We start from the raw sequence: 27,542 nt of genomic DNA, 5'->3' as shown, positions 1-27,542 counted from the left end.
TTTTGGTTGATGAATTTTATTACTAGAGTATTTTCACTGAAAATAGTTGAATAGTATGAAACAGTGATTGGAGTTGGGACACAACCTCATATTCTGTAATTTTCTGTTTTTTGAAAGAAAGCAAGGGTGTGAAGGGCAGCTACGTGACGCAGTAGATTAGCCCTGAGGTCAGGAGGACAAGAGTTCAAATGTGACCTCAGACATTTACTACTTGTGTGACCCTGGGCAAGTCACTTCACCTTGGTTGCCTCAAAAAAAAAAAAAAAAAGGAAAGCATGTGTTTAACAAGCAAGTAACAATGTATATATCCTTTTTTTGCATCTGTGGTACTTGACACAGTGTAGGCACTTAAATTCTTACTGAGTTTTACTGTTGTCTTATTTTTGACTTAACACAGTTGTCAATAGGTTTGGCTTTTTGTTTTGTTTTGTTTTTATTTTTTTGGCTCAGCTTTATTTTGCATGATTTCATGTATCTTCCCGTCTTTCTTTGAATTCTTTGTATTTAGTGTTTCTTACCGGCCTCAGGCAATATTTCTGGGTCCATTCTTGTAACTGTTCAGCTTATTGTAGGTATAAGGAAAGCTTCCTCTTTGAGAATCCATGTTTATCTCTATGTCACTGTAAACTGGGGGCGTAGAACTGTGGTGGAAAGGTTTATAGATATTACTTTTTTAAAAAGGAGATGAGGAGTTGATGAAAGACACGCTGGAATGTTGGCCAAACATGATCTCCCTAAGAACTGAAAATGATAGCAGTTTCCCAGTTTTGAAATTTTGCGTAAAAAGAAATGATCATGTAACTTTAGATTTAGATATAGAAGGGATCTTGGAAGTTGTCTTGTCCAACCACTTCATTTTGTAAGTGAGGATACTAAAATCTAGAGATAATATTGGTAAATGACAGAATTGGAATTTGAACTTAAATTCTCTGATTCTAAATCCACATATCTTGTTAACTAGAAATTGCTGCTTAGAAATTTACTCATAAATAGGCATTTTCTGAAACAGATATCAGTTAACACATAAATATTTGATATCATCTCACTTCTTTTGTAAAGTCTTCCAAGTGCATTCTGACCCACTCTAGTCTTATGCATCTCTCGTACCATTTTCTGTAATACTTATTTGATACTTTCCAAATACCAAATTGTTACATCTTTTAGATTGAGATTTAAGTACTGTTTAATTTTTCACATGTATCTTATCTCTTCTCCCTGAGTTTATAAGCTTGACTATAAGAACTGAGGGCTGTGCTTCTTTATGTTTCTCTGTCTATCTAATATTCCACTTAGAACCTAGTACTTACTAATAGGTATTTGATTTTATTGAGTAAATTCTAGTTCTTGTTATAAATTATGACATAGCTTTTAAAGTCAAAGCTTATCCTACTCTTGTGCTCCATCTTATCATTCAGTTTAACAAGCATTTTATTAAATGCCTTCTGTGTGCCAGACACTGTGTGAGGCTCCCTGGATGCACAGACAAAACCACAGCAGCTCTTACCCTTGAGGAGCTTCTTTGGGGGCACGGCACTGGGGGTGCAGTGGTAGGAGGCAGTGGAGCATTAATAACTGATGGGAAATGAACAGGAGCCTCTTGTAGGAGGTGGCACTTAAGCCAAGTTACTCTGAGAATGATTAATCCAGAAGTGATTGAAGACTGATTGAAGTATGTTGGAAAACAGAGGATAGAGATAGGACTTTACTTATGATTCCGTAATTATTTGTAATTTCAGTTGAGAAACTTCCTTAATCAGTGCAGGTCATCATCTCTGCCACATAGAGCCTTAGAGAGGTTTCCGGGGCCTTGGAAGTTCACATGGCCTGTCTGTGTCGGGGGTACAACTGAAACTCAAGTCTTCCTCCCTGAAAGCTCACCTTATATCTACTACACCTTCTTTCTTTTCTGCTGGAAAATTTAATTTCCTTTAAATATGTAGTACGCTATTATGATTGCTTCCAAGGATGAAATATTTCAGAATGTTTCATAGACTCCTTTACCCAGGTCTCAAGAATATATTACGTATGTAGTAGGATTACACACTTTTAACAGGGATGTTTGCCAAAAATGGGTTCCTGTTTTTAAATGAGGATTCATTTGACTTGTATTTAAAATCAAATGAGTATCACTCTGTTACAGTCCAAAAATTCTGAGCAATTTTAAATTCTAAAACTGTATTATGATTAGCACCTTGAGGGCAAGCACTATCATATTTTTTAGTCTTTTTGTATTCCTGGCACTTAACCCAGTGACTGGTACATAGTAAACACTTAATAAATGTTTATTGATTGATTATTATTCTTTGGCAATAAGTATTTAAAATCAAATGCATATCACTCTGAGTTTCGGTCCAAAAATTTTATTTCAGCAATTCTTTAGTCTAAAACTATTATCTTTGGCAATATGCGAAGGACCTGTGATCAGCTTACTAAATCCTTGGATTATCCCAGTTCATAACCTGTCATTAACTTAGCCTTTGAGAATTTCCAGGCACGGAAAGCTCAAGTGACTCGCCCATGGTCATCTACGCTAGTGTCAGAGGCTGAATTTGAACCTAGGATTTTTTATGTCTGGTTGTACTCTCTGTCTACCATGTCATACTGCTTCTTGTGCTGCATAAATATGTGGATGAAATTTTATGTTTTTAGAAAAACATTTTAGCTTAAATGTTGTCAAGATACGTATTTGCAGTTCATTTGCAGTATTCAGTCTCTACCATTTTTTCTGGTGTTTAACACCTGCTGCTGTCCAATTGCAATGGGGCATGTAAAAGTAATGTAAAATACCATCCTCAGACAAAGTTTAATATCCTCTTTTTTATTTGCATTGCAGAATTTGCAGTGATAACATTACCAGTTATCTACATATCTATATCTACTTCTTAATATTCATTAACTCTTTAAGCTTTATTTTATTTATTTCCACAACTAGTTATTAACTGCTTTGTGTTAGGCATTGTAGTAAAAGTACTAGAGGTAAAGAGAGAAATGAAATATTAAAGCTGACATCAAGGAACTTCTAACCCTACTGCATGTAGGTTTGAACCAGTGATACTTTTTGTAAAAGAATTAAGTGGAAAGGACTGAACACTCAGTGAGCTTTCTCAGTTAAACATATGACTTTACCTAGTTATTTTCCAGCCACATATAATGGCTGTGGACAGGCAAGACTGAAAGATTACATACGGCATGCGTGCTCCCTTTCATCAGGTTACATGACACTTCAAACCCACCTTTGGTCTCTTTGCTTGCTGTACAATCTCAACCATATGGGTATTCCCTCCGCTGGTGCAGATCTCAGACCACCCACACCTTCTTATATACCTGTGAGATTCTTTATGCATCTTCCCATAGGACTTCTCTAGAAGATCAAGTCACCATGCTGCAAGTTTTAGAGCTCTTTGTCCTTTTCTTTGGACCCCAATACATCCCCAAGGCTCTCTAGTTCATTTGTTATTCATCACTTTTGCCATGTGACTTGTAGGATCAGTATGGGCCAAGGAAACTACTCATGCCATTTCTTAAGCAGAAGTAGTTGGTTACTTATAGCCTCATATTCTGTCTTTTGACTCTACCACTTGGCTAAAACTGTTTTTTCCAAGATTACCAGTGATTTCTTTTACTAAATCCAATGGCCTAAGTCATCATCCTTTGAATTTATATGATAATTCTCCAATATCTTTTTCATTTTCTTTTGCTAGGTCATTATCTGGGGGGGGTGTGTGTGTATATGTGTGTGTGTGTGTGTATGCCTCTAAGATCTCTTTCAACTTTAAAGAATATAAACTCCTTGAGGGTATAGACTATTCTTTCATTTTTTCTTTTCATCTGAGCCTAGTTTGCTATCTTTCACATAGGTACTGAGTAAATGCTTGCTGAATTGAGTTGTTGCAGTCTACTTGTGTCCAGTAGGTAGTCTTTTAATTGCCTTTTGGTTTTCCCATAATTTTTATTCTTGAGAGAAAGTTGCATGATTCATAGCTACATAGCATCACTGGAAGGATATTCGTGTTAAAGATGGGGTTTTCATATCCTGAAGCAACTTGACTTCAAGGAAAGTTCTGTGAAGTTTCTCAGGGAGACTCTATTCCACTCGGTCTCTAATTCTATTTCTTAAGCATTTTCCATTTGTAGTAGCTATGCAACATAGAACTATTCTCCTGGACTCACTGAGTGGGTTTCTTTTTCACTTCTGTGTCCCTGTCTACACAGTTTTTCCTGTGTGTTTTGCTTTGCTGATCATTCAGATGCCTGTGGATCTCATTGAAAAGGCCTTGTATGGTCTGGAGCTGCAGACAATCAGTGTGTCATCTGCAGACAGGACTATCTGGATGACTACTGACTACTGTCAATAGAATCTCTCTCTTTTGTCAGTAGAATCTCTCTCTTTGTCTAAACTTCATGCAGGAGTTGCCCCAAAGCAGAGACAAATACTTTGGCAACCATTCATCTTCTTGTTTTATGTCTTGCTTGACATTAATAATCCAAAAATCATTGAATGAAATTCTCTAGTTATAGTTACCAGGGACTCTTGTATGTTACTACCACATGCTTTAGAGAGAAGACACCCTTTTTGAGGAGAACCTTTCAAAGCTGCATTTTGGGGTAGGGAGCCCCTGATTGGGAAAGTGGGTTAATACTTCCAGGCTGCAGTTTCCTTTCCTGTCACATGAGGGGGCTGGAGTTGGTGGCTTTTGAGGTCCTTTCCACCCCCAGATCTGTGGCCTCAGGGGCCTCTCGAGGAATTTTGTGTTCACTTTCCAGTCAGTTTTTACTGAAAGAAACATTGTTCATGAAAACCACTTCTTTTCTTCTCCTTTTCATAGAGGATGAGATGATTACCTGTTATCCTCTTATTCTGCCTTTTTGAAAACAATACCGTTTGTAATGTTTCTAATCATTTGGCTTCATACTTTAGATATCTTGAAAATTAATTTCTCCATCTTTTCAAAATTGCTTTGCCTTAAGTGGATTTCTTTTATATGTATTTGACCAAGATCATGAGACAGAGTAGTGTTAGAAATTTATGTTAAAAAAAATCCAAGTGTTTTAGCGCACGTTGCGTTGGCTGTGTGATACAGCATTCAAAACAACAAATCCAGTCTTGAGCTACCCTGAGTCCATTTGCAGGAATAAAGTCATAGGCTCTCTAAGCACTTCTTTGCTCAGAACACGTGGAGAATATCGTTTTCATTTCATTGCGTCATTGTTTTGGACAGACATAGACTAGACAGAGTCTAGATCAGGGCAAAGGACCTCGGACTCCTAACGTAGGAAGTTCAGTCGAAAGAATTGGATCAGCTTAGCCTGGAGAAGAGAAGATTTGGGGAGCTTGATGGCTTCTCTCAAGTGCTTTAAGGATTGTCACGGAAAAGAGGGATTGGACTTTGTTCTGCTTTGCCTTCCAGGGAAAAGCAGGAGAAATTTGTGCAGGTTGCAAAAAGGCAGATTTTAGGCTTGGCTTGGTGTTAGGAAAACTCTTAACAGAGCTCTCTCTACCTACCACAAGCCAAATGGATTGTCGAGAGGTGGTGGTTTTTCTGATATTGGCAGTCTTTGGGCAGAGACCAAATAACTGCTTATCAAGTATGTTATAGTGGGGATTTCTTTTGAGGTATGTGTTAGACTCGATGACCTTGAAAATTTAATGATTCTTGACTGCCACCTTCGTGGATAAGCTCATAGATCCTTGGGGCCAAAATGTGTTCATTTGTTATTAAGGATAAAAATAAATAGCTATAGAAATATTGGCAAATTTCCACTTGTCCTTTCAGCTTCAGCTCAAAATACTTTCGCCATGATAAAGTTCTTTTCATTTTACCTTATTTTTCAATTAACAAGCATTTATTTCATCTCCCACTTCCTTTCTCTCAATTCAAAAGAAAAAAATAGCTCTCGTAATGTATATGTAAAATTAAGCAAAATGAATTCCCACGTTGTCCATATCCAAAAGTGTATATCTCATTCTACATCTTGAATTCTTGGGAAGATCTTAGGTCTTATACCAAGGTTTCTGTGATTTATTTTCCTCTCACCCCCTCCACCTATTCACTATTTGGGGAGACAGATCTGCTCATAATGTTCTTCTGTCCGTCCTCTGTTTTTCAGGCAAGTCTATATTCTAAACTTTCTTTGCCTCTCTCTGTCATGTCCTCTCAATTTGACAAGATCAAGAGTGTTTGTAGACTGAGGTAGAACCTTTACCCTGTCTCATTGTAGTGATTTGCTTTCTCTTGATTAAACTTCTGTAAGAAACAGTGCAGATCAGTGACACTGTATTTTCCTCTGTGCATTTCTGGTTTTTCAGAATTGACAGTTGGTTTGAATAGACTGAGTTGAAGCTGTTCCAATTGTATAGTTTCTTCGTGTCTTTTTCATGATTACTAACAGTTAAATCAGTGTTTATAGATGGTGTAAAAACTGTGGGATCTCTGCACCCTTTGTTCACTGCCTTCCTTTCCATTACCAGCCCTACAGAACAGAATAGCCTCAGGCCCATCTCGTACTTTTCTTTGTTTTATGGGTCTGCCCTGGTCAAATAATTCCTAAACTAGTACCTAACCTGTTAGCATTGGGCCTTTCTCTTTCTGAGCTAGGTGGGGGCCTTTGATAGCAGTCTGTCATTGGGACTGGGCCATCATAACAAACAAAATGAGGACCACAAATTTACTGTATTTGCTCTGCTACAAGCCAGCTTTCCACTGAATGAGGTGGCAGTGGACTCTCCTTGTTTTTTGCATCATACTGAACTTGAACTTTTAAACATACAGTGTTATCTTTATTTTGGTCCATAATTTAAAAGTTGAAAAGGTTTGAATTTCTTTTTGTAAGATGGTTATTATGTTATATTTCTTTTTGTGATTCATAGCATATGTTGTAAACAGAGAGTATAAAGAGCCAGCTGGTTTGGTTTTGTTGTTTTAAAATTTACTGTTTATGGCTTCTGTTCAATTTTAATTTAGAGAAACAAATCTACTTGGTTTGAAAATGAAGAATTAGAATGGCTTGTAATTTTAAGAATTAGCTCTGTTAGGTTCTGTGATGAGATATTTCATCTCTTAAATAGTTACTAGTGGTGATTTAAATTTACATTTCAAAATTGCTAAGTCCTGTCTACATTCTGAAATGTAATTTCCATTTCACCTCAATGAGCAGTATAGCTTTTGCATGGAGTTTATCATTTTCCCTGATGCCCATTCCATTTTTATAGTTGCTTTACATATCACAATTAGCAGCAGATATTTGTGGAGAAGAAATTACCTGTGTAGATAACACTGAAATGTTGTCTTAGTACTTAGCAGAGCAATTAGCTTGAAGGAAAAAAGTGTTAAAATACTAGTAAAGAGAAATGTTTCTAATAAGTATTCAGAATTATTATATAGCAAATCACAGTTTCAAAATTAGTGTAGGTATGATTAATTGCAATCATATTAATTTATATTCTAGAATAGGAACAATTTCAAGTTGTTACCTATTCCGAAATTGCAAATACGGAGAACTTGACTATAGGCTAATGTTAGAAGTATTTTTAGCTAAAGATGTGAAAGTAAACTGGGTAGTATTCTCACAACAAAATTGAAACATTTGGGGTCTTTGTGCTTTTGCACATTTTCAACTTTTTGTCTCATACTTTTTCCCCCCTTCTGGAAGCTCTTCACTGAAATTTTGGTGCAATTCAATATTTTATTCTTAGATTTTCAGTAGCATTCTTCTACTACCCTTGTCCCACATGAAGTTGATGGTTTTAAAGGCTGGGAGAAAAGTGAGTAAGACTTACACAGTAAATGCTTCCGTATGTATGATGACTTACTGTCATTTTGTGCAGTTTCAGTAGATATTACTTGATGGACTACCATAATGTTGAAGAATTTTCCTGAAAGGTTAGCCATCATTTCACCTGTAATTCTTCCTCTTCCTTCTCTTCGTTTATGAGAAATGATATCAGCTTTGGTTTTCATTGTTCCACATCAGGTAATGAGACTTTATTCCATTCCTTTATGTGAACTTTGGGGAAACTGATTTTGAAGGATTCAACTTCCTCATGCAGGTGTTTTTAAACATTTGATTGATGCCTTTTGTTTTTTATACCATAGTCATTTATCCAAACCACTGTGACTCAGCACTCCCTCATCACAAAGAAAAAGTTAACATAAACCAAATTTAAGAATTACTAGACAGCGCATGCACCCTTCATTTCCTGTATTCCCCCACCTCATTACTTAGAAGGTAGTGTATTTCATCTATGTTCTCTGGGATTGAGATTGGTCACAGCAATTAGTTTATCTGCTTTGTCGTGCTGTTTTTGTTTATTCTGAAATCATGGTGAATACCCTTCTAGTTGTGCTTATTTCTCCCTGCATCTGTTCATGCAGGTCTTTCATGTTTCTCTGAGTTCCTCATATTCTGTGTTTCTTTACTGTACAATAGTATTCCATTATGTTTGGTTACTACAGCTCAACTCACCCTATTAAGGTGAAGCTATTTTGTTTTCAGTTTTGTGTTGCTACAAATAGTTTGGCTTATGTCCAATATTTCTTAGCCTTTGATTGAAATAATATGCCCAGTAGAGAAATTTTTATATTAAAAAATTTGAACAGTTTAGTGACTTCTGTAGCATGATTTCAAATCATCTCCCAGAAGAGTTGAACCAATTCACAGCTGTAGTACCAGTGTATTGGTGTGCCTATTTTTCTACTGTTCCTCCAGCATCAACTATTTCTATCATTTTTCATCTTTGTCGGTTTGGTAGATATGAAGTAAAACCTCTGAGTTGTTTTGATTTACATTTCTCTTAGTCATTTGGAGGATTTTTTTCATATGATTGCTGATAGTTTGTCTCTTGAGAAATATTTGTTCGCATCATTTGACCACATAGCTTTCTTTCCATGACTTTTCTGTACTATCTTGATTACAATTAAAATTTAGGAAATTGATTTTCCAGGTTTTTACTTACCAAGGACATATGAGTTTGATTTCTTTTTCTTGTTATCAAACTTCTCTGTAGTTTTAAAATAAATGCAGTATGTATTTTGAATGAAGTAAAACCTTTGCTTAGGTGTTGAACTTTTTTCATCAAGGTTAATCTATGAGAATTAAAAATTTTAATAATTCTTTTGTACATAGGTGAAATTTTCAAAGAAGTTTTTTTTCTCTTATACCTATAGGTAAATAGAATTGCATACCATTGCAGCCATGGAGTCCATGCTGAATAAGTTGAAGAGTACGGTTACAAAAGTAACAGCTGATGTCACCAGTGCGGTAATGGGAAATCCTGTCACCAGGGAATTTGATGTTGGTCGACATGTTGCCAGTGGTGGCAATGGACTAGCTTGGAAGATTTTTAATGGCACAAAAAAGTCAACTAAACAGGTGAGCTTGAAGTGAAAGATAGTGATGAAAAACATGGATAAGAGATTTATTCCTGGATATGTTAAGAAATATATTTTTCTTAATATACTAGTTGTGTTGAGTTCTTCCAGTGTTCTTGTTGCTTCTTATCCAATAAATAGCATCCAATAAATAGCACCATATCATATATGTTGTTTTGATTTACTTAGTTGCAGATTTTCCATGTCATGACATTCTACGGTTTAGTTTTGTTTGTCTTACGAGATAGGTAAATGTTAATAAAACTAAGATTACTGTATCTTGTGATATGAAGGCTTTATATTAGAAGAAGTGAGATTCTGTCCTTTTGGTTTTCTTTTCTGATCTAATGGTGTGGTGTGGCAAAATTATTTGTTGAATTTCTCCTATAATTAAGTGGGTCTTTTGCCTCACTTAGTGAGAAACATTTTCCTCACTTGAGTAAATGTAAAAATTCTGTATAAAATTTTTTTGTCTTTAACCGGATAAATCTTTTTATTTGTATCTCATTTGGGGGTAAAAATTGTAGAGTATGTGGATTAGTATGCTTTGGGGTATTTAATGAATACATTGTTTTAAAATTAATTTTCCATTAAACAATTGCTTTTTTGGAAAAGCATGTCCATCAGTTTCAGATTCTAAACTCTTAGGTTACCTTATTAAATATCAGTGGATCAGTGTTATAAATTTGCGTAATTGTGAGTGCTGTTATTTTCTGGACAGTTTTATTTGATGCATTGACAAGGATTAGTGCATTCTTCAAGGTCATAATGCTTGAGATATATAGTATTTGTTAAAATTAGATTTTATTTTTTCAGTTATCAAAAAATAATTTCACCCACCCTCCCCCCAAAAAAGAAAGAAAACCAAAACCCTCCTAACAAATATGCATAATCTAACAAAACATTTCTCCTGTGTTGGTCATATCGCCCAAAATATGTTTAGATATATAGTCTTAAACTACTATTAGGAAGCATGTTACCAGTTCCCCATACATACAAAGCACAATGGCTAAGGTATGGGATAACTGACTGTGTTGCATATTTCTCCTTTGTTTTACTGAGTCTGACTTTTCAGTGAACATTATGTTTATGTTTAAGACTAAATCACAAAAGAAGGGAACCAAGCTTTTGGTTAACTTGAATACAGTAGTAATTTTGGTCCTATGATAGATATTGTCATTATTACTTAGTACATTGTGGGTGAAGAGTTGTGGGTTACTTTTATTTCTGGTGGTGAATCATGAGTAAATTTGTTTTTTGAGTGACTATTATAAAGCTGGTGGTGTTAAAGCTATCCAAATGTGCATGATGTTTTAGTTTTAGAGATTTTTTAGAATAATAATGGGATATAGCTTCAGAAGTGAGGAGCCCTGGTTTCTCATCTCAGGCAAGTCATTTAGGCTTAGTCTATGTCTGTTTGTTTGTTTTTTTGTTTTTTTCATCTGAAAAAGGAAGGGGCTTGAAAACCTTTCCATGTCTAAAGGGCTGTTTGTTAACACAATTTTTAAGTTCTATAAATCAGACACTATCTTTTCCCCCGTCTTTCAGTATCTGTGCCTAGTACATAATAGGTGTCCACTGAATTAGAAAATAAGTAACTTGCTTGGGAATAAGAGTTTTACCAAATAATAAATGAGAATAAAATACTGATGACGTTTACCTTACAGTCAGTGGGTAGTTTTTAATTTGTCCATAATTTTTGTTTTCATCACTGCTTCTTTAAGTTTCTTAGGTCCAGAATCCATGTCAAGAATATACTAAAAAGACATTTCATCATTTTGTATTTTTAAAATGTCTGATGTAAGCCGTTGTCATTTTTTTCTAACTTGCTTAATAATCATCCCATTTAAAGAATGGCTTATTTAGCCATGGATCACTTTAAAAAACCATTACTTAGTTTCTAAAATTATGTTAGTAACAAAAGTGTATAATCGGACTCTCATGTAGGTTGTTGATTTGTGTTTCGTGGAAAAGATATAGTGGACAGAAAGTTGACTCTGGGAGTCAGAAAGACTTGTGATTGAGTTGCTGCTCTGATTCATACTGGCCGTGAAACCCTGGGCAAAATCACTTCAGCCCGCAGTGCCCTAGACAGATCTCTAAGACTGCAAGTTGGTAAGGCAGGTGATGATCTGCATTGAAGTTTTTTATTTCTTCTATATTTAATTTTAAGTTTCTTCACAAGGAGTTCCTAGTGCCAAAGATCATCTTAAAGCTGTATTTCTGGAATGGCTCCTTCACAAGTGGTTCCTCAAGGACTGGTGTGGTGTGTGGTAGTGCTGCTGGCAGTAGGGGAATGCCACTGAACTTAAGAGTTCTTGTATAAAAGGCATTCAAATGTAATTACTACAATATATTGAGATCTGGACTGTGCCTGACTTCTAGATGTTGAATTGTAAGTGCATTGTATACCAGAGGGGTCAGGCTGAAGGCCTGTACCTCCCCACACCAAATGTAATTGGGAAATGTTTAACAAGATCAAAATACCAAACAGCATAGATAATGTTAATTTGTGGTTTTCTAAGTCCCTTTGCAGCTTGTGGTTGTCTGTGAACTAGAAGTAACGAGATAGTGACCCAGTGGTTCTCCAGGCCCAAAAAATGCAGCCTCTAGAGTACTCAGATGGGACAGAGGCAGTAGAACACAGGGAGCGCATGATGTCAGGGAACTTTTCACTCACCCTCATCACTCAGGTGTTTGTAGGGTGAGAGAGAGACAGAGAGCCCCAGAAATACCTTCCAACTCTCATTCTTTGATTCAGGAGCCTGTAGCATAGCTGCCTCTGAAGCAACAGTAAGGCTTCAAAGGAGGAATGGAAGACTGAAGCCTGGCATCTCACAGTCCTGCTGCTTGGACACCCCCCTCCCCCAGTGGTTTGCACTTAGCTCATAGGCAGTTGACTGGGAGAGGAGGTTGACATCATCAAAAATATTGTTTAGATTAGTTTTATTTAGATGCTTTTTGGGGGGGAGTGAGGCAGTTGAGGTTAAGTGACTTGCCCAGGGTCACACAGCTTGTGAGTGTTACATGTCTGAAGTAGGATTTGAGCTCAGGTCCTCCTGATTCTAAGGCCAGTGCTCTATCTACCGCGCCACCTAGCTTCTCCTGATTTAGACACTTTTAAAATTTTCTTATCTGATTGAATGGAGAGGCACCTAGAAGATAGACGGAGAAATGAGAAAGGAAGAATAAGGAGGAACATGTTTGATCAACGCTTCATCATGAAGGAAGGTACAGGTCTTTCCCACATTCCCTTCCTCTTCTCCATTCACTATCATGTGCAATTGACTGCTTTTTTTGTTACTATGGAAACATGTTAAATTTGACATCAACTTTACGGTGGAAGATTGCATCTGTGATAGCGAATTCTTGCCTACTTTGCTTAAGGAGACTGAAGGATTTTTTATGACTCCTAAATTAACATAATACTGAAGTAAAAGCCTTACAATGTAAAGTTGATATATTATTCCTATATAGCAAGTTAAATTCAGGTGCTTCTCTCTCCTATTTTCCTTCTCCCCAAATATACTCCCTTATTTACATAGTTTTAGAAATGGTTGACACAGGTGTAAGCCATCTTACAAAAAACAAATCCTAAGCAAAAGAAATTTCAGACTTGTGTGTGAAGAGAGATGGTGAATTGGGTTCTGCAGAACATCTGAAAAGGCAAAGGAGTTGTTGCTGTGCTGAGTTCTTTCCAAGCTGTTTATTTATGTCTTTCAGTACCTGATTTATTTTTACATATAGTTTTCATGTGTGGATTGGTGGGGTAGGAGCAGGGATCTCGTAAAGACTGCAAGCTGTTATAACCTGCAGTTAGATGGAAAGAAAGGTGCATTGCTGAGCTCTTTCAGAGCAGTTTTGGGTTGTTGTCATGCTACTAAAGCATGTGATAGTTGCACAAGTCATTATTTGTGTGGGGTTTTTTGCTTTATCTTTTAAAAAATCAATTTCTGCTGTTTTTCTTTGGACTTGGCCATTTTTACTGAGGACATTTCATTGTGAATAATTAATAAAAGTATAATGAATCATAGATGTTACGACCCTGCAGAAACAAAGCTGTACACATAGATGTCTGCAGTTTTAAGAATATTTATGCATGCTCTTTGTATAGAATCAGCAGTTAACATTTTTTAAAATTTGGAATAACTTCTTCAATTAAAAAAACGGATTGAAAAGGAAATTTATTTGACTTACTTTAATGTCGTTCTCAACTAATGATTTTAGATATTTGGGTGCATACGTACTGGTAGTACAAACCATTTATTGTCAGCTTCAGTTCTTAAGTTGAGACCTATTCTGTTTTGTGTATTCATTTAGAAGGGTTTCTTAGTACCTATTTTTCCTTATTTCTCTAATTTCAAGAAATAAATTATGTTATAACTTGATTTCTAGGTGATATTTAGAAAGTTAAAATTATGATTGCTTTTTCTTTGAAGATTAGGAGTTTAAGTATATTTCACTTCTGTTGAAGTGGACTGTTAAGAGGACTATTTTGCTTGTCTTTATTTTCCCCATGACTTTATTTTCCCCATTTTCCCCAAGCAGAGTGCTTGGCATATAGAAGGCACTTAATTTAAATTAAGTTTATTAATTGATCAATAGTAAATTACTAGGCTAGGAGCACAAATACTCTGGTTACAGCAGTGTCACTGATTTATTCATTAATATAGCATATACTTTTTTTTAGTCTGAGATTGGAACTGATGACTGTGATTATAGGCTATGGTAGCCTAACATTTTCCAGTTAATCTTATTTCCAATTTTAAAAATAACTTGTGTTTTGAGATATGCCCTCATCTCAAATGGGCATTCAGTGTAAAAGAGCTTTAACCTTCCAGCTTGTCTTTAAAATACTATTTAGGATTATCTAGGCAAGTCATTTATTTACGTTTCTTTTTTGAAATTTATTTTTCAATGAATATAAATCTACTTTTTCTCCCTCCATTTCCCTTATTGGGAATAAAAAAAGAAAAGAAAACCAAAATAATAAATATGCTTAGTTAAGCAAAATAAATTTCTGTGTTGGCTGCATATATGTATATATGTATGTGTGTATATACATGTATACATAAATGCATAGTGTGTATGTATGTGAATATATTTGTATGTACATATAAACACATGTATGTATATAATTTTGACTCATAATCTGTCAGCTTTCTGTTGTTTTCCTTGTATGTATGTGTACTTAGGGACACAAGTAAGTTAAGATGTAGTATGTGCCTTGTAGTCCCAGCTTCTGGTGTGTCCTTGAAGAACTAGCTTTGCTTTTCCATACTCCCATTTCAAATGGGGATTATACTACCCTAACAGGAGTATTACAGATACTGACCAAGTCACTTAATACTCTTAATACTCCAGCCAGTTCTCTGAGATGGTGAAGAGATGCCAGCCCTTATTGATAGAGTTCTTTGTACCAATGAAATCACAGTTTTGAATCCCTCCTCCAGTAAAAAAGCTCACCGTAAGTTGCTTTAATACTATTAGATATATCAGTTTTACTGTTTTTCATGTAGCAAATAAATAACCACACTGGTCAGAAGATCATAGTGGCATTCTAACTTTACCTAAGTATATAGTCTCCTCCTCATATTACATTTAATTTCATGAATTTTTGCAGCTCTTCGACATTGTTATAGGATTTAATTTTAGTTAGATAATCAAGTCTTTTTTTTTTTTTTTTTAAAGATAATTATCCAAGTATGTTTCTGAGAACGTTTCTGAGTTCCCTGGTGAAAGTCTTTTTACCTAGGTGGTATTGTTTATTCATTTCAGTCATGTCTGTCTCTTCATTATCCCATTTAGGGTTTTCTTGGCAAAGGTACAGCAGTAGTTTCCCATTTCCTTCTCCAGCTCATTTTACAGGTGAGGAAACTGAGGCAAACAGGGTTCAGTGACTTGCTTTGTGTCATATAGATAGTAAATGTGAGGCCAGATGTGAGCTCAGGAAGATGAGTCTTCCTGACTCCAGGCCAGCTACTCTATCCACTATACTACCTAGGTAGTTCTGTGTTTTATAGTGCTTCTCTATTGATTTTTTAAAAATTACATTTATTATAAGTTACCCAAACTTACAGTTTAGTCTGTCATGTGTCTGTTTTTGGAGTTTAACTTTTTTGTTCCCCTTAGAATAAAGGATTACTTCAAAATAATTCTGATAGACATATCTGTTCCTGTTACCATTGCTTTTAGAGATTTCACAGTCCTTTCATTTATATAATCCATCTTTTTTCATATGATAATTATGAGGATTCATTGGAAAAATTGTTCTGCAATAAACATTTGATTGCTAATCATGTTTTATACACTGTGCCACATGTAGAGTTGGACATAGTCCCCACCATATGGCAGAATCCAAATTCTTCTCTTGAGGGTTCCTGTATTTGTAGGTGTTGCCTTACTAATATTGTTTAAAGAACTGCACACATTAAAATTGTAATTCTGTTTTTGGTATTACAGGAAAACATCCTGCTAAGCAGAATAATAACATGCTAGTTAAGGCATTTAGGTCAGAAATGACCAGTTTTGATTTTGTTTATCAATCTAAACTATCTCTAGTAATATTAAGGTATATTGTAGAATTCTTTAAAAAGAGGTTAACTGACTTGCCTTGTGTCACTTAACTGGTATATGGCAGAGATGGGACTTGAATACAGGTCCTCCTGAGTCTGTGACTAATTCTCTATCCACTGCACCATACTGCCTCACAGTGTGCCAACCCTTTTCCTTAAAAATGCTTTCTAGGTAGCTTACTAAAATAATTAAGTAAGCTGGCCTAGGGAAACATTTCGGGATGAAATCAGGGTTTGTTCATCACCTGTCGTATTTTTATAGTATAACTAATTTTCTAGGAAAAAATTCTATTAGGTTTTGAAAAATATTTTTGATGGTAGTTTAAGAAGGCAAGTTTGTTGAAATACAAAAAGTAGATATGGAACTACAAAACCTAAGTTAGTTTCTCACTGAACTTTCTAGCTGTGGGACCTCAGGAGACTTAATTCTTCTCCATGTCTCAGGTATAATAGTTGCCTCACAGGGTTGTCATGAAGAAAGAAAGTATTGTGCAAACCAGAGGGTGATCTATCCAATCAAACTCTCTTGTCTATTTATAGCTATCTCTCTGCTGTTGTTAATATCCTATGTAAATAAATGTGTGTGTGTGATTTTTTTTTTTAAGGAGATAAAAGAGTACATTCCAGGCATAGGAGATAAATACTGCAAAGGGCAGGGAGACAGATAGTGGGAATTTGTGTTGAAATACGTACTACCCAGCTGTTTGCCTCCAGTGTCTGAAATGCACTCTTTTATCCCCTCTGCCTCTTAGAATAGTCTGGCTTCCGACTCATTTCAGGCCTTCTCCTTTCGGAAGCCTTCTTTGATATCACCTTAATTGTTTTACTTCTTTAAAAAAATCACACACACACACATGCGTGCGTGCGCGCTTGTGCACGTCTCTGCATCTGTCTTAGTTACATGGGGTGTTTTCTTTAACTTTATAGTCACCCCAGCCCCTCTGTAGAATGCAAACCTCTTGAAAGCACGAATAGTTGTCATTTTTGTCTTTATACCCCTCGTACCTGGCATTTAGTAAATGTTGCATAAATGATATCATTGAATTAAAAAGGCTGGCTACTGGAGATTTTAGTTTTTGGATTTTATGATACGTGCTGTCATCTGAACAGTGCCAAGCTGGATGGGAATTGATGGGGGGGGAGGGGGGAGTAATGTAGCATTGATAACAAGAAGGTAGTCTTTCTGATTTGACATGCTGTGACTTTTTTGTTTATTTAAATTTTTGGTTACCCTATGCATAATACATGAAAAATTGAATGACATACTACAAAGCAGTGTACGATTAATCATTGGAGTGGCATACAATGCTAGTTTTCAAGGAGTTCCTGGGAAGGAGTCACAAGAATGTTTAAAGAAGAGCATGGGTTGGTTTTTTAGAATGTACATTGGGTCCCAGGCCACATTGCCAACAAGATGGAGGCCTAGACATATTCTTTGCTTCTCATGACCTTTCAGACCTCTCCAAAATAGGAATTAGGTGCAAGAGATAAAGCAGTTTCAGTTGTCTCATTGTCTGGGCCACCAAGAACTCAAGAGGTAAAAACTTGATGATCTAGTAACAGAAGAATTCCTAACTCCTAACCTGCTTATTCAACATCCCCTCCCTCACCACCCACTGTAGTAGTGCTACACAAGCTGACCCACTAGCTTGCAAAAGAATTCAACTCTCCATCTGGACACCCCACCCCCACCTCATGCTGCAGAGATCCACGCTACAGTAATTTGCTCAGACTCTGATAGCAGTATGAGGGCGCTCTGTGCCACAACAGAGCTTAGCCAAAGGAAAGGGGGCAAGGCACATGTGTGGTTATGTGGTATTCCACTAAACCAGAGGGAAAGAGCCCAACATCCATTTGGGGCCAGTTCTGGCTCCCCAAAACTCTCGGGGCAAAGTCTGAAGCTGGCGAACTATAAATTGCCTGTTGTAGGAGAGGGCTGAAACTTGAGATCCAGCCTCCCGAAGAAACTATCAGAGAGGAGGGAGTTATAAAGTAAACAATAGGGGAAAATAATGAAAAAACAAATTTATCAAAAATTTCAGGAGGAAGGAAAAAAATCTAGAATATAAAGAAAATATAGTAATGAAGCAAATAAGGGAAAAGAAATTCCCTTTAGAGGAGGTCAAAAAATGAAATTTTAAAAACTAATGAGCAAAACACATTGATGGTGGGAAGAAGCAAGGCAATTCCACTTAATTACTTAACTGAGGAAAAAAAGAGGAATAATTTAATAAGTAGTGAAAAGTGAGAAAGAAAAAGGAACTAATAAACAAAAACCAAGGAAAGAACTAAAAAATGATAGGAGGTCCCCTTAAGGGTGAGAGGGAAGAGAGCTGGTATTATTTTAAAATAGACTGAATTAAAAGAATTGAAAAGATATAGTACTGTGCTTACAGAGGAAGAGAGAAAATGTAATATGGGAAAAAGCATATTAGCCACAAATGAAGGAAAACACAAAATCTGATTAATGACTTTAAATGTGAGTGGATTAACAATCCAATAAAATGAAAAAGCATGGTAAGAAAAAAAAACCTACAATCTGTTGTTTATAAGAAACATTTAAAAAACAAAGACATATACGATAAAAATGAGGGGCTAAAAAAAAAGTTAGTATGCATCAAGTGAATCCAAAAAAACAGGACTGGTAAGTCATGTTATCAGACAAAGCAAAAACAAACATTCAAAACATAAAAAGGAATAAACAAGGAAACTATGTTATAGCAAAAAGAATCATGGGCAACAAATCAATATGAGTATTAAAACCACATATTCCCTTTGACCCAGCAATACCACTACTTGATCTATTTCCAAAGATGATTAGGGGAAAAGGAAAAGACCTTATATGTTCTAAAATGTTTATAGCAGCTCTCTTTGTGATGGCAAAGAACTGGAAATTGCAGGGATGCCCATCAACTGGGAAATGGCTGAACAAGTGGTGGTATATGATCGTGATGGAATACTACTGTGCTAAAAGAAATGATAATCTCAGTGATTTTAGAAAAACTTAGAAAGACTTGCATGAAATAATGAAAAGCGAAATGAGCAGAACCAAGAGAACATTATACGTAGTAACAGCAAGATTGTTTTAAGAATGACTTTGAGTAAGTTATTTTGTCTGTTGTAAATACCCAAATTAACTATAAAAGATATATGAACAAAGGTGCTATCTGCATTTATAGAAAGAACTGATGAATAGAAACATGTATAAAATAATTTTATATATATGCCTATTTGGGTGGGAGAGAAATTTACATGATAATTTTGTTGTGTAGTTGAAAGGAATAGCAAGTTGTGCTTAGTAGATTTGCAGTTTCACATACAATCATCCTTTTTATTGTACTGTGTTATAGAAGTGCTTGTTTTATTCCATAAATTTAAAAAAAAAATTGTTTCAAATGCCTTAGCATCTAAATCCTTAAGGAGACAATTTAACTGAACTACAAGAATACAAAGACAGTAATATAACAGTGACCAGGAATTTCAGTGTGTGCCTTTCAGCGATGGATAAGTCTAACAGAAAGATAAACAAAAGGGAAAATATAGTACTAAATAAATTGTTGGAGAAACCATAGCCAAAGGACTTATACCTGCTTCTAAAATAGACTTCAAGAATGTTTGTATTCTCAGCACTACATGGGACTTTTACAAAAATTGACCATGTATTAGGGCACACAGATATTGTAAACAAATATAAAAAGAAATAAGAAATATATTTTTTATAGATTATGATGTAATAAAAATAGTAATCAATTTAGGGAGCACAAATAAAAGACAGACCCAAATTGAGACTTAATGACAAAATACTTAACTGTGAATGGGCCAAAGAAGAAATCCTAGAAACAGTGAGAAGAATTTGTGAATAAAAATGATAAGCATGAAACAATATACCAAAATTTCCAGGCTACAAGTAAAGTAGTCCTTGGGAAAGATCATATCATATAAACGTACATTGATAAATTGGAAAAAAATGAAGATTAATGAACTGAATATGCATTTAAAAGTAAGAAAGCCAACAAATAAACCTAAAATAAGTACAAAAGAAGAAATGCTAAAAATTAAAGGAGAAATAGAAAAACTTGAAACTAGAAATAGCAAAAATTGAGTGCTGATTCTTTGAAAATATTAATAAAATTCATAAAACTATTCATTCTAATTAAAAAAGAGGGCAGAAAATCAAATCAACAAAGTAGCAAATGAGCAAGGTGAAATCTAAACAAAACCAGAAAAACGAAGTAATAATCATAACCTATTAAAACAGAAACACAAAAGATAGAGAGGAGTATTTTCAAAGATATAAAATACCCAAACAGATCATATAGAGAACTTAAAATTACATAATCTCAGAAAAGGAAATAGAATTAGTTTGTCCCAGCTGAATTATATCAAACTTGGAAAAACAGTGAATATCCATGCTATACAGATCATTCTCAAAAATCAAGAAAAAAGCACTCTATTAGATTCCTTTTACAAGACAAACATAATCGTAATACCTAAACCAGGGAAGGATAAAGCACAGGGGGAGAACTATAGGCCAATAATTGATAAATGTAAATGAAAATTTTTTTCCATAACATCCTGTCAAACAGGCTACAGTGTTTAATTAAAATCATTTATTGTGAACAAATTGGATTTATTCCAGAGATGCAAAGATGGTTCAACATTAGGAAAACAATACACATAATTGTATTAAATTTCATTTAAAAAGACTTTATCTATAATCAAATGTAAGCAGTACATTTGCAGTGAGGATATTTTAGATCCTTTTCCAGTAAATATGGGGGTGCAATAAGAATGCCCACTCTCCCCAGTATTCTTTTATATAATTCTGGAAATGCTAATGACAGCAATAGAACAAGAGAAAAACATTAAAAGCGTAAAAATAGGTAAAGAAAGAAACTTTTCCTGTTTGCCGATGATATGCTAGTTAACTTGGAAAATCCTAGCATATCATCTAAGACGTTAATTGAGACAATGGTTTCAGCTAGTTTTCAGGCTACAAAATAAACCTTCAGACATCAATGGCACTTCTATATAGTAACAACAAAATCCAAGAAGTGATAATAGGGAAATCCCATTTTAAATCATTATAAAATGTATAAAGGATCTGGGGATCAGTCTAGCACAGCCTGTACTACATGTAGAGATTCAGTTAGAGAGGTGCTTCTTAAAGAAATAATAAACAACTTAAAGAGCCAGAGGAATATTCAGTGTTCATGGGTAGGCCGTCCCTATCTAGTAAAATGAAGTACTGCCTAAATTAATTTACACCTTTAATACTATACCAGTCAAGTTATGAAAGGCATACTTTATGCAAAATGATAAAATAATAAAACTCATTTTGAAAAACAAAAAGTCAGGGGCAAGTAGATGGTGCAGTAAATAGAGCTCTGGCCTTGGAGTCAGGAGGACCTGAGTTCAAATGTGGCCTCAGACACTTGACACTTCAGCTGTGTGACCCTGGGCAAGTCACTCAACCCTGATTGCCTTACCAAAAATAAAAATAAAAAAATAAAAAGTCTGAAATATTGAGAGGAGTAATGAAAGAGGTAGCATCAAAGGAAGAATAGCACTTAGAGACTTCAAACTAAATTATAAAGTAGCAGTCTTCCGGTATTGATTAAAAAATAGACAGGTAGATCACTGGATAGACTAATCGAGGGAGAATCAAAAATAATGGAACTCAACAAACCAGTGTTAAATAAACTGGAAAACAAATTATTTAGGGGAAAAAAACCCTCTATTTGTTAAAAACAGCTGGCAGAAATTAGACTGAGACCTATACCTTATTACATTGTATTCTATAATACATTTTAAATTCTTATCAGACTTTAATATTAAAGATCATACTGTAGAAAATTACAGACGACAATCTACTTCTCACCGTTATAGGTAGGAGATATGTTTTTAACTGAACAAAGGATTGAGACAACTACAAAAGAAATATTAGTTAACTCATTACATGAAACTGAAAAGCATCTGCACAGAATGCGCATAGGTTAAGAAGAAAAGTGGTCAAATGGGGGAGGAAATCTATATTAAATATATCTGATAAGGGTTTAATATCCAAGAGATAAAAAATTATTAACTATATGTGACTAATAGACATTCCCTAATAGATAAATGATGAAAGGATGTGAACAGGCAGTTCTCAAAAGAAAAAGTATAAAATATTGACAACTACATTGAAAGAATGCACCAAATCACTAATACTGCAAATGAAAACAATTCCAAGATTTCACTTCACACACAGCAAATTGGCAAAGATGACAATGGCAAATAGACAATGTTGAAAGGATTGTGGGAAAAGAGGTCCACTGGAGCATTGATGGTGGAGCTGTGGTGGTGGTCAGTACAGTCATTTGCAAAGACAGTTTGGAATTAACATTTATTAAGTACCTACTGTGTGGCAGGCACTGTACCTTGCACACAGTAGGTGCTTAACAAATGTTATTTGAATGAGTAAATGAGTGAATTATTAAGGGCATAACTTTTTTAAAAAGCAAAATTAAGTTCTATTTTGATGAGGTGTTTTAAATGATGTAACTTTTATTTTTATTGATAGCCTTTGCTTTGATGTCACATTTGTAAATTCTCCCTTTCCCCACCCATCCCGTCTAATAAGGTATTAAAAGGAAAAAAAAAAAGCAGTTCAGCCAATACTTAACAACTTAAAAAAACAAACACATTTAAATTAGATGTATTTATAAAATGTAACAGAACATCTTCCTCTAAAATAGGATTTATGCACATGAATGATCATGAGGCACAAAAACGTATGCATCTAGGTCATTGGTTGTAGTGACTCAAAGACATTGTGACAAGAATGTGTCTTATGGCCTTTAGGGAGCAGACCCTTCAAGCCTCTGTGTGAATGTCTGTTTGGGATCTTTATGTGACTTTGGTGGAGGCATCATATGCTGTCATCTTTCAAGTCCTTTCAGTTGCTGCTTTTCCTTGTGTAAGTCAAGAGAAACAAGGAGTGGTTTTAGTGAGGGGGCCCAATCTAGAGTCTTCCTCTACATTTTGTAACATTTTTAAGTGTTTGTGTATGACCTGTAGTTCTCAATATGTTACCACACCACTTTTTTTTTCTTTCCCCAGTTAAACAACCTACTATTGCTAATATGTTACACACTACTTACCCTCCACATGGTCTTTCTTGTGTAAAACTTGTGGTGTTTTGCAGTTGTTTGTGGATTGTAGCCATATAGCACGACCAGAAAGAGTGCTGCTGTTAAAAAATCGTTTTTGTGTCTCAGAGTAACTTGGGATCATATGACTGTAATATATTAATGTCAGATAACTTCCAGTTTTTACTTTATGTTAAAATAAATTGTAATCCTAGCTCTGCCACATGCTGTTTATATGACCCTAGGCAAGTCATCTGACCTTTGTTGGGCCTCAGTTTCCTCATCTGTAAAGTGAGAAGATTGGACTAGGTAACAGCTAGGGTTCTTTCCAGCTGTAAATCTCTGGTCTTATGATCCTAATATTTTATCTGACTGTTATGTAAATAAAAAAAAAGTAATGTAAAAACAAGAGTTTCAAATACTATTACTTTTATTCAGGAGTTGAACTACAGATACATTAATTTATTTTATTTAGGCTAAATCTTATGAATTAAGAAAGAATGGAAAGTCCCTTATCTTTTGATAATTTCTTGGTCAAGTTTCTTTTTATTTTAATTAATTTTGATTTTTATTGTTACACTAAATTAGAGAGGACATTTGCACGTATGTAACAAAATGGAAAAAAATTATACAAAAATTTACAAGTCTATTTTGTATAGCTTTTTTTTATATTTATGTTCTTTTTTTTATATTTATATTCTTTTTTTTTTTTTTTTTTTGGTGAAACAGTCAGGGTTAAGTGACTTGCCCAGAGTCACATAGCTAGTAAGTTTCAAGTATCTGAGGCGGGATTTGCGCCCCGGTCCTTTTGACTCTAAGGCTGGAGCTCTATCTACTGCGCTACTTACCTGCCCCTTTATTGTTCTTTTACAGTATAAAATAAGATCAACCTGTAGCTTTCATAGTTAATTCTCTCCCTGTTTGTCTGGCTTTTTGGCCAAGTTTCTTAAATATATTGCTGTATGTTGTAAAACCATCAATGTTCCACTTCGGTTATCTACATGTGACCTTTGGAGAATGAGATTTTCTGATAAATTGAATATCTTAATTACTAAGAGCTAATTATTCTATGTATTAATTACCACTTATCAAAGAATTATGAAATTCTGCATAATTTCATGATTAATTGTAAAACTTGAACTTAAAGGTAGACTGTTAGAATAATTCCTTTATTTGTCAGGTCACTTCTTGGGATTTGGAATGTATTTTCTCATTGAAAATAATTTATAAATTGTGGTTAGCTTTCTAGGTTAATTCACAATCTAGAATATAATAGAAATACAATACATATATACTTATATACATGCATATATAATAGAAAGTAATACTGTTCCTATATTATTAAATTAGTAATAAGTTTTTAAAACAGAAAAATTACTAAATAAATAATTATTTCTAAAATACTTCCGGAAAATAGACTTAATTTAGGGGAGGAGGATATTTTAATGAAGCTTTGAAGATGATTTTGAAATAATTTTCAAGTGTGTTAGAGGCTGATAGTATAGGTTCTTATGGTTAATTTTATTTCAAGATTTAGGGCTTTCCAGTTCCATGATGTAGCACTGTGTTAGCACTACTCATACACAGTCAGCCATACTTTGAAATGTATTTGACTCACAAATATAATGGGGAGAGGGGAGGGCAGAGATTTTCTTAAGGGAATTAATAAGCAAGAAAAGCAGGGTGTGTGTGTGGGGTGGGGTTGTGTATGGTTGTGCATAAGATAGAGTTTTATTGCATTCAGCATTAGGTAAGCTGTGAAAGATGAAAGTAAAGGTGAGGGAGCAGTTTCCTCCTATCTGACCACCAGCATGGTCTTGATCTGAAGCAGGTTTGGATTGGGATTGAGGGGAGGCACATTGGTGCCATATGGCCATGCATATGGAAAGACTTTTTATTTTTAGGGAGTGCTTGTACTGAATTTATTCTTTCACTTATATTTACTTCAGGGATCTTTTGATCATTATGAACACCTGTTATATAGTATTGCGAAACTTAATTATTTAAGTTTTCTGGTTTTGGGTTCTGGGTAAATGAACATTTACTGTCAATGAAGGATAGATAACATATTACGTACTTTCATTTTGCATGTAGTACTGGTATCAGAAACCTCAAAACCAGGGAAAATGCTATTTTCCCTCTTTTAAGAAAGGCACTTGTGTCTCATGCTTTTTAAATACTCGGATTTATGTTGTAGATAGACTTTTTCCCAAATAAATCAGCTTTTCTTCAATCAAGAAAAATGAATTTTTCTTTAGTAAAATAACGTATTCTATTTCAGATTTGAGTAGCTTATATTGTCTAACAGAACTTTTGTGTTAGTAGTTTTTAGTGTATTTCTGTTAGAGAAGTTGTCACACACGTGTACTGCTTGTTTATATTTCTGACTAAAATTAGTTACACATAATTTTTTTATTAGGACGTAGCTGTTTTCGTCTTTGATAAAAAGCTGATTGACAAATATCAAAAATTTGAAAAGGATCAGATCATTGATTCTCTGAAACGAGGAGTCCAACAGTTAACCCGGCTTCGACACCCTCGACTTCTTACCGTCCAACATCCTTTAGAAGAATCCAGGTAAATTTTTATGTAGCTTAATCAGACTTAATAAAGCAATTAAATTATTTTATAGTTTAAATCTTTTTACAAAATTTGATGTAATAATACAAATAGAAGTTCTAACAATTTGAGCACTGGAAACTGGCAAAAAGTTTAAATGATCTAACCTATGAGTTCTTTGATCTATCTTTGTGAGTTTTAGTGATAAGAAGAATCAATGTCAATAAAGACTTTTCTTAATATTTTCAGTGGATAAGCCATTCGGATCCTGCTGTGTTATTAGTATTGTTTTAGGCAATATAGACAATGCAGAAGTTACATGACACAGTCCCCTCCTTTAAGGAGAGGAGACAACAAATAGAAAATGCTGAAAAACTCTTTTGACGGCATATACTTAAGTACTAAATTGGGTGATGCTCAGTGCCATAGGAATAGCTAGAAGGGAGAGATGAGCCAAAGCCAGTCAAGAAGGTGGGACTTGGAAGGTGAGAATGATTTTGGTGACTAAAGAGGAGGAAAGGAAAGTATTATAGGTGTCTGGAGAGAGAACAGCGGGAGCATACGGATAGATGAAAGTGGCAGTGAGCATGGTGTGTTTGCAGCATAGAACAGACAGTAAGCTTTACTACATCAGAAAGATGCTGGAGATGGTGGAAAATAGAACTATATCAGGTGCGGATTGTATAATTCCCTAAAAACCTGGGAGAGGAGTTTAAATTAAATGTAATAGAAAATATGGAGTAATTGAATAGGAGGTTCCTAGAGCATGATAGGTCCTTCCCTTCCTGTCTTCAAGTTCTTTACCTATTACTGTTCCTTGTTAACCAGTGCTTGAAATCATGCTAACATCTGCTCCATTCCTAAAATATCTTCATTTGACCCTCCGTTCTCTTACACTACTCTCCTATATCTCTCCTCCATTTCATTGCCAAGGTCCTGAAATTATTGTTTGGTTTCTCCATTTCCTCACCATCTACTCAGTTCTCAACACTGTTTAAAATTGTCTTTTCTATTATGAACTTGACAAACTTCAACTAACTTAAATATATAGAAATTACAGAAAGAACAGAAAAAGGATTGTATGTGACACCATAGAACTCTATTATAGCTTTTTATTATTTTTATTGTTACAGTAACATAGTAGTTAGTTGTCTGTGTCTCCTTCAGAACTAACATCTGCTCTTTTCAGTGTATTAAAAAATTTATTCTAAACTTAATAAACACTAGCTAAAAGGAGTATTTTTCAAATGCGAAGTAGAATAGAAAAAGAGGATTGCATGTGAAATTGTGAAATTCTATTTTGTACAATTTGCTTTTCATTTAAAGTACAATATATAAAGTACAATTCTTTAAAGTATAATAAATTCAACATTAACTTTCAAAGCTGTCTTGCTTCTCTGTTTTCTTTTGGCCTTTTTTCTCTTCTAGGTATTAAAAAATGTTTTGGTGACCCTCTTTCTTTTCTTTCTCTTATTTATTTTATTATATCCTATTGCTATTATCTTTTCCATCTCATCTCCCTTCCCCATATTGGGGGAAAAAACAAAAAACAAAACCTTTGTAATAAATGTTTGTAGTTAGGGAAAACAGATTTCTACATTGCCTGTGTCCAAAAATATGTATTTCATCTCTCCCTTGAGTTCATCATCTCTGTAGGGAGGTGGGTAGCGTGCTTCGTCATTGGTCCTTTGGAATTGTCACTGGCCATTGCATGGATCCAAGTTTAAGTCTTTGACTGTTGTTGTTATTTCTAGTGTACCTTTCAGGACTCACCAATCTGACTTCTGACCACAGCATGTGAATGAAATGCTGTTCTCCATGTTCCCAGTACTCTCAATTTTCCAGGGTTACCAGTGACCTCTTAACTGTCCCAAACAGAATTTATTGTCTTCCCTGCCAGCTTTACTTCC

At 34.9% G+C, this 27,542-nt stretch overlaps 1 protein-coding gene across 3 annotated transcripts in view; it reads left to right on the top strand.

The window, feature by feature from the left end:
• Positions 1-27,542, top strand: part of SCYL2 (SCY1 like pseudokinase 2) — a 67,608-nt gene that overhangs the window by 7,627 nt on the left and 32,439 nt on the right. For all 3 annotated transcript variants that reach the window (XM_027855772.1, XM_027855770.1, XM_027855771.1), the window contains exons 2-3: positions 9,165-9,369; positions 25,493-25,650. In XM_027855772.1, the coding sequence (XP_027711573.1) occupies positions 9,193-9,369; positions 25,493-25,650 (335 nt within the window). In that variant the 5' untranslated portion in view covers positions 9,165-9,192. The remainder of the gene's footprint in view (positions 1-9,164; positions 9,370-25,492; positions 25,651-27,542) is intronic.

Source organism: Vombatus ursinus, unplaced genomic scaffold (assembly GCF_900497805.2).
Source record: "Vombatus ursinus unplaced genomic scaffold, bare-nosed wombat genome assembly UNPS02011334.1, whole genome shotgun sequence".
Lineage (NCBI taxonomy): Eukaryota > Metazoa > Chordata > Mammalia > Diprotodontia > Vombatidae > Vombatus > Vombatus ursinus.
This window is presented reverse-complemented; position numbering and strand designations above follow the sequence as displayed.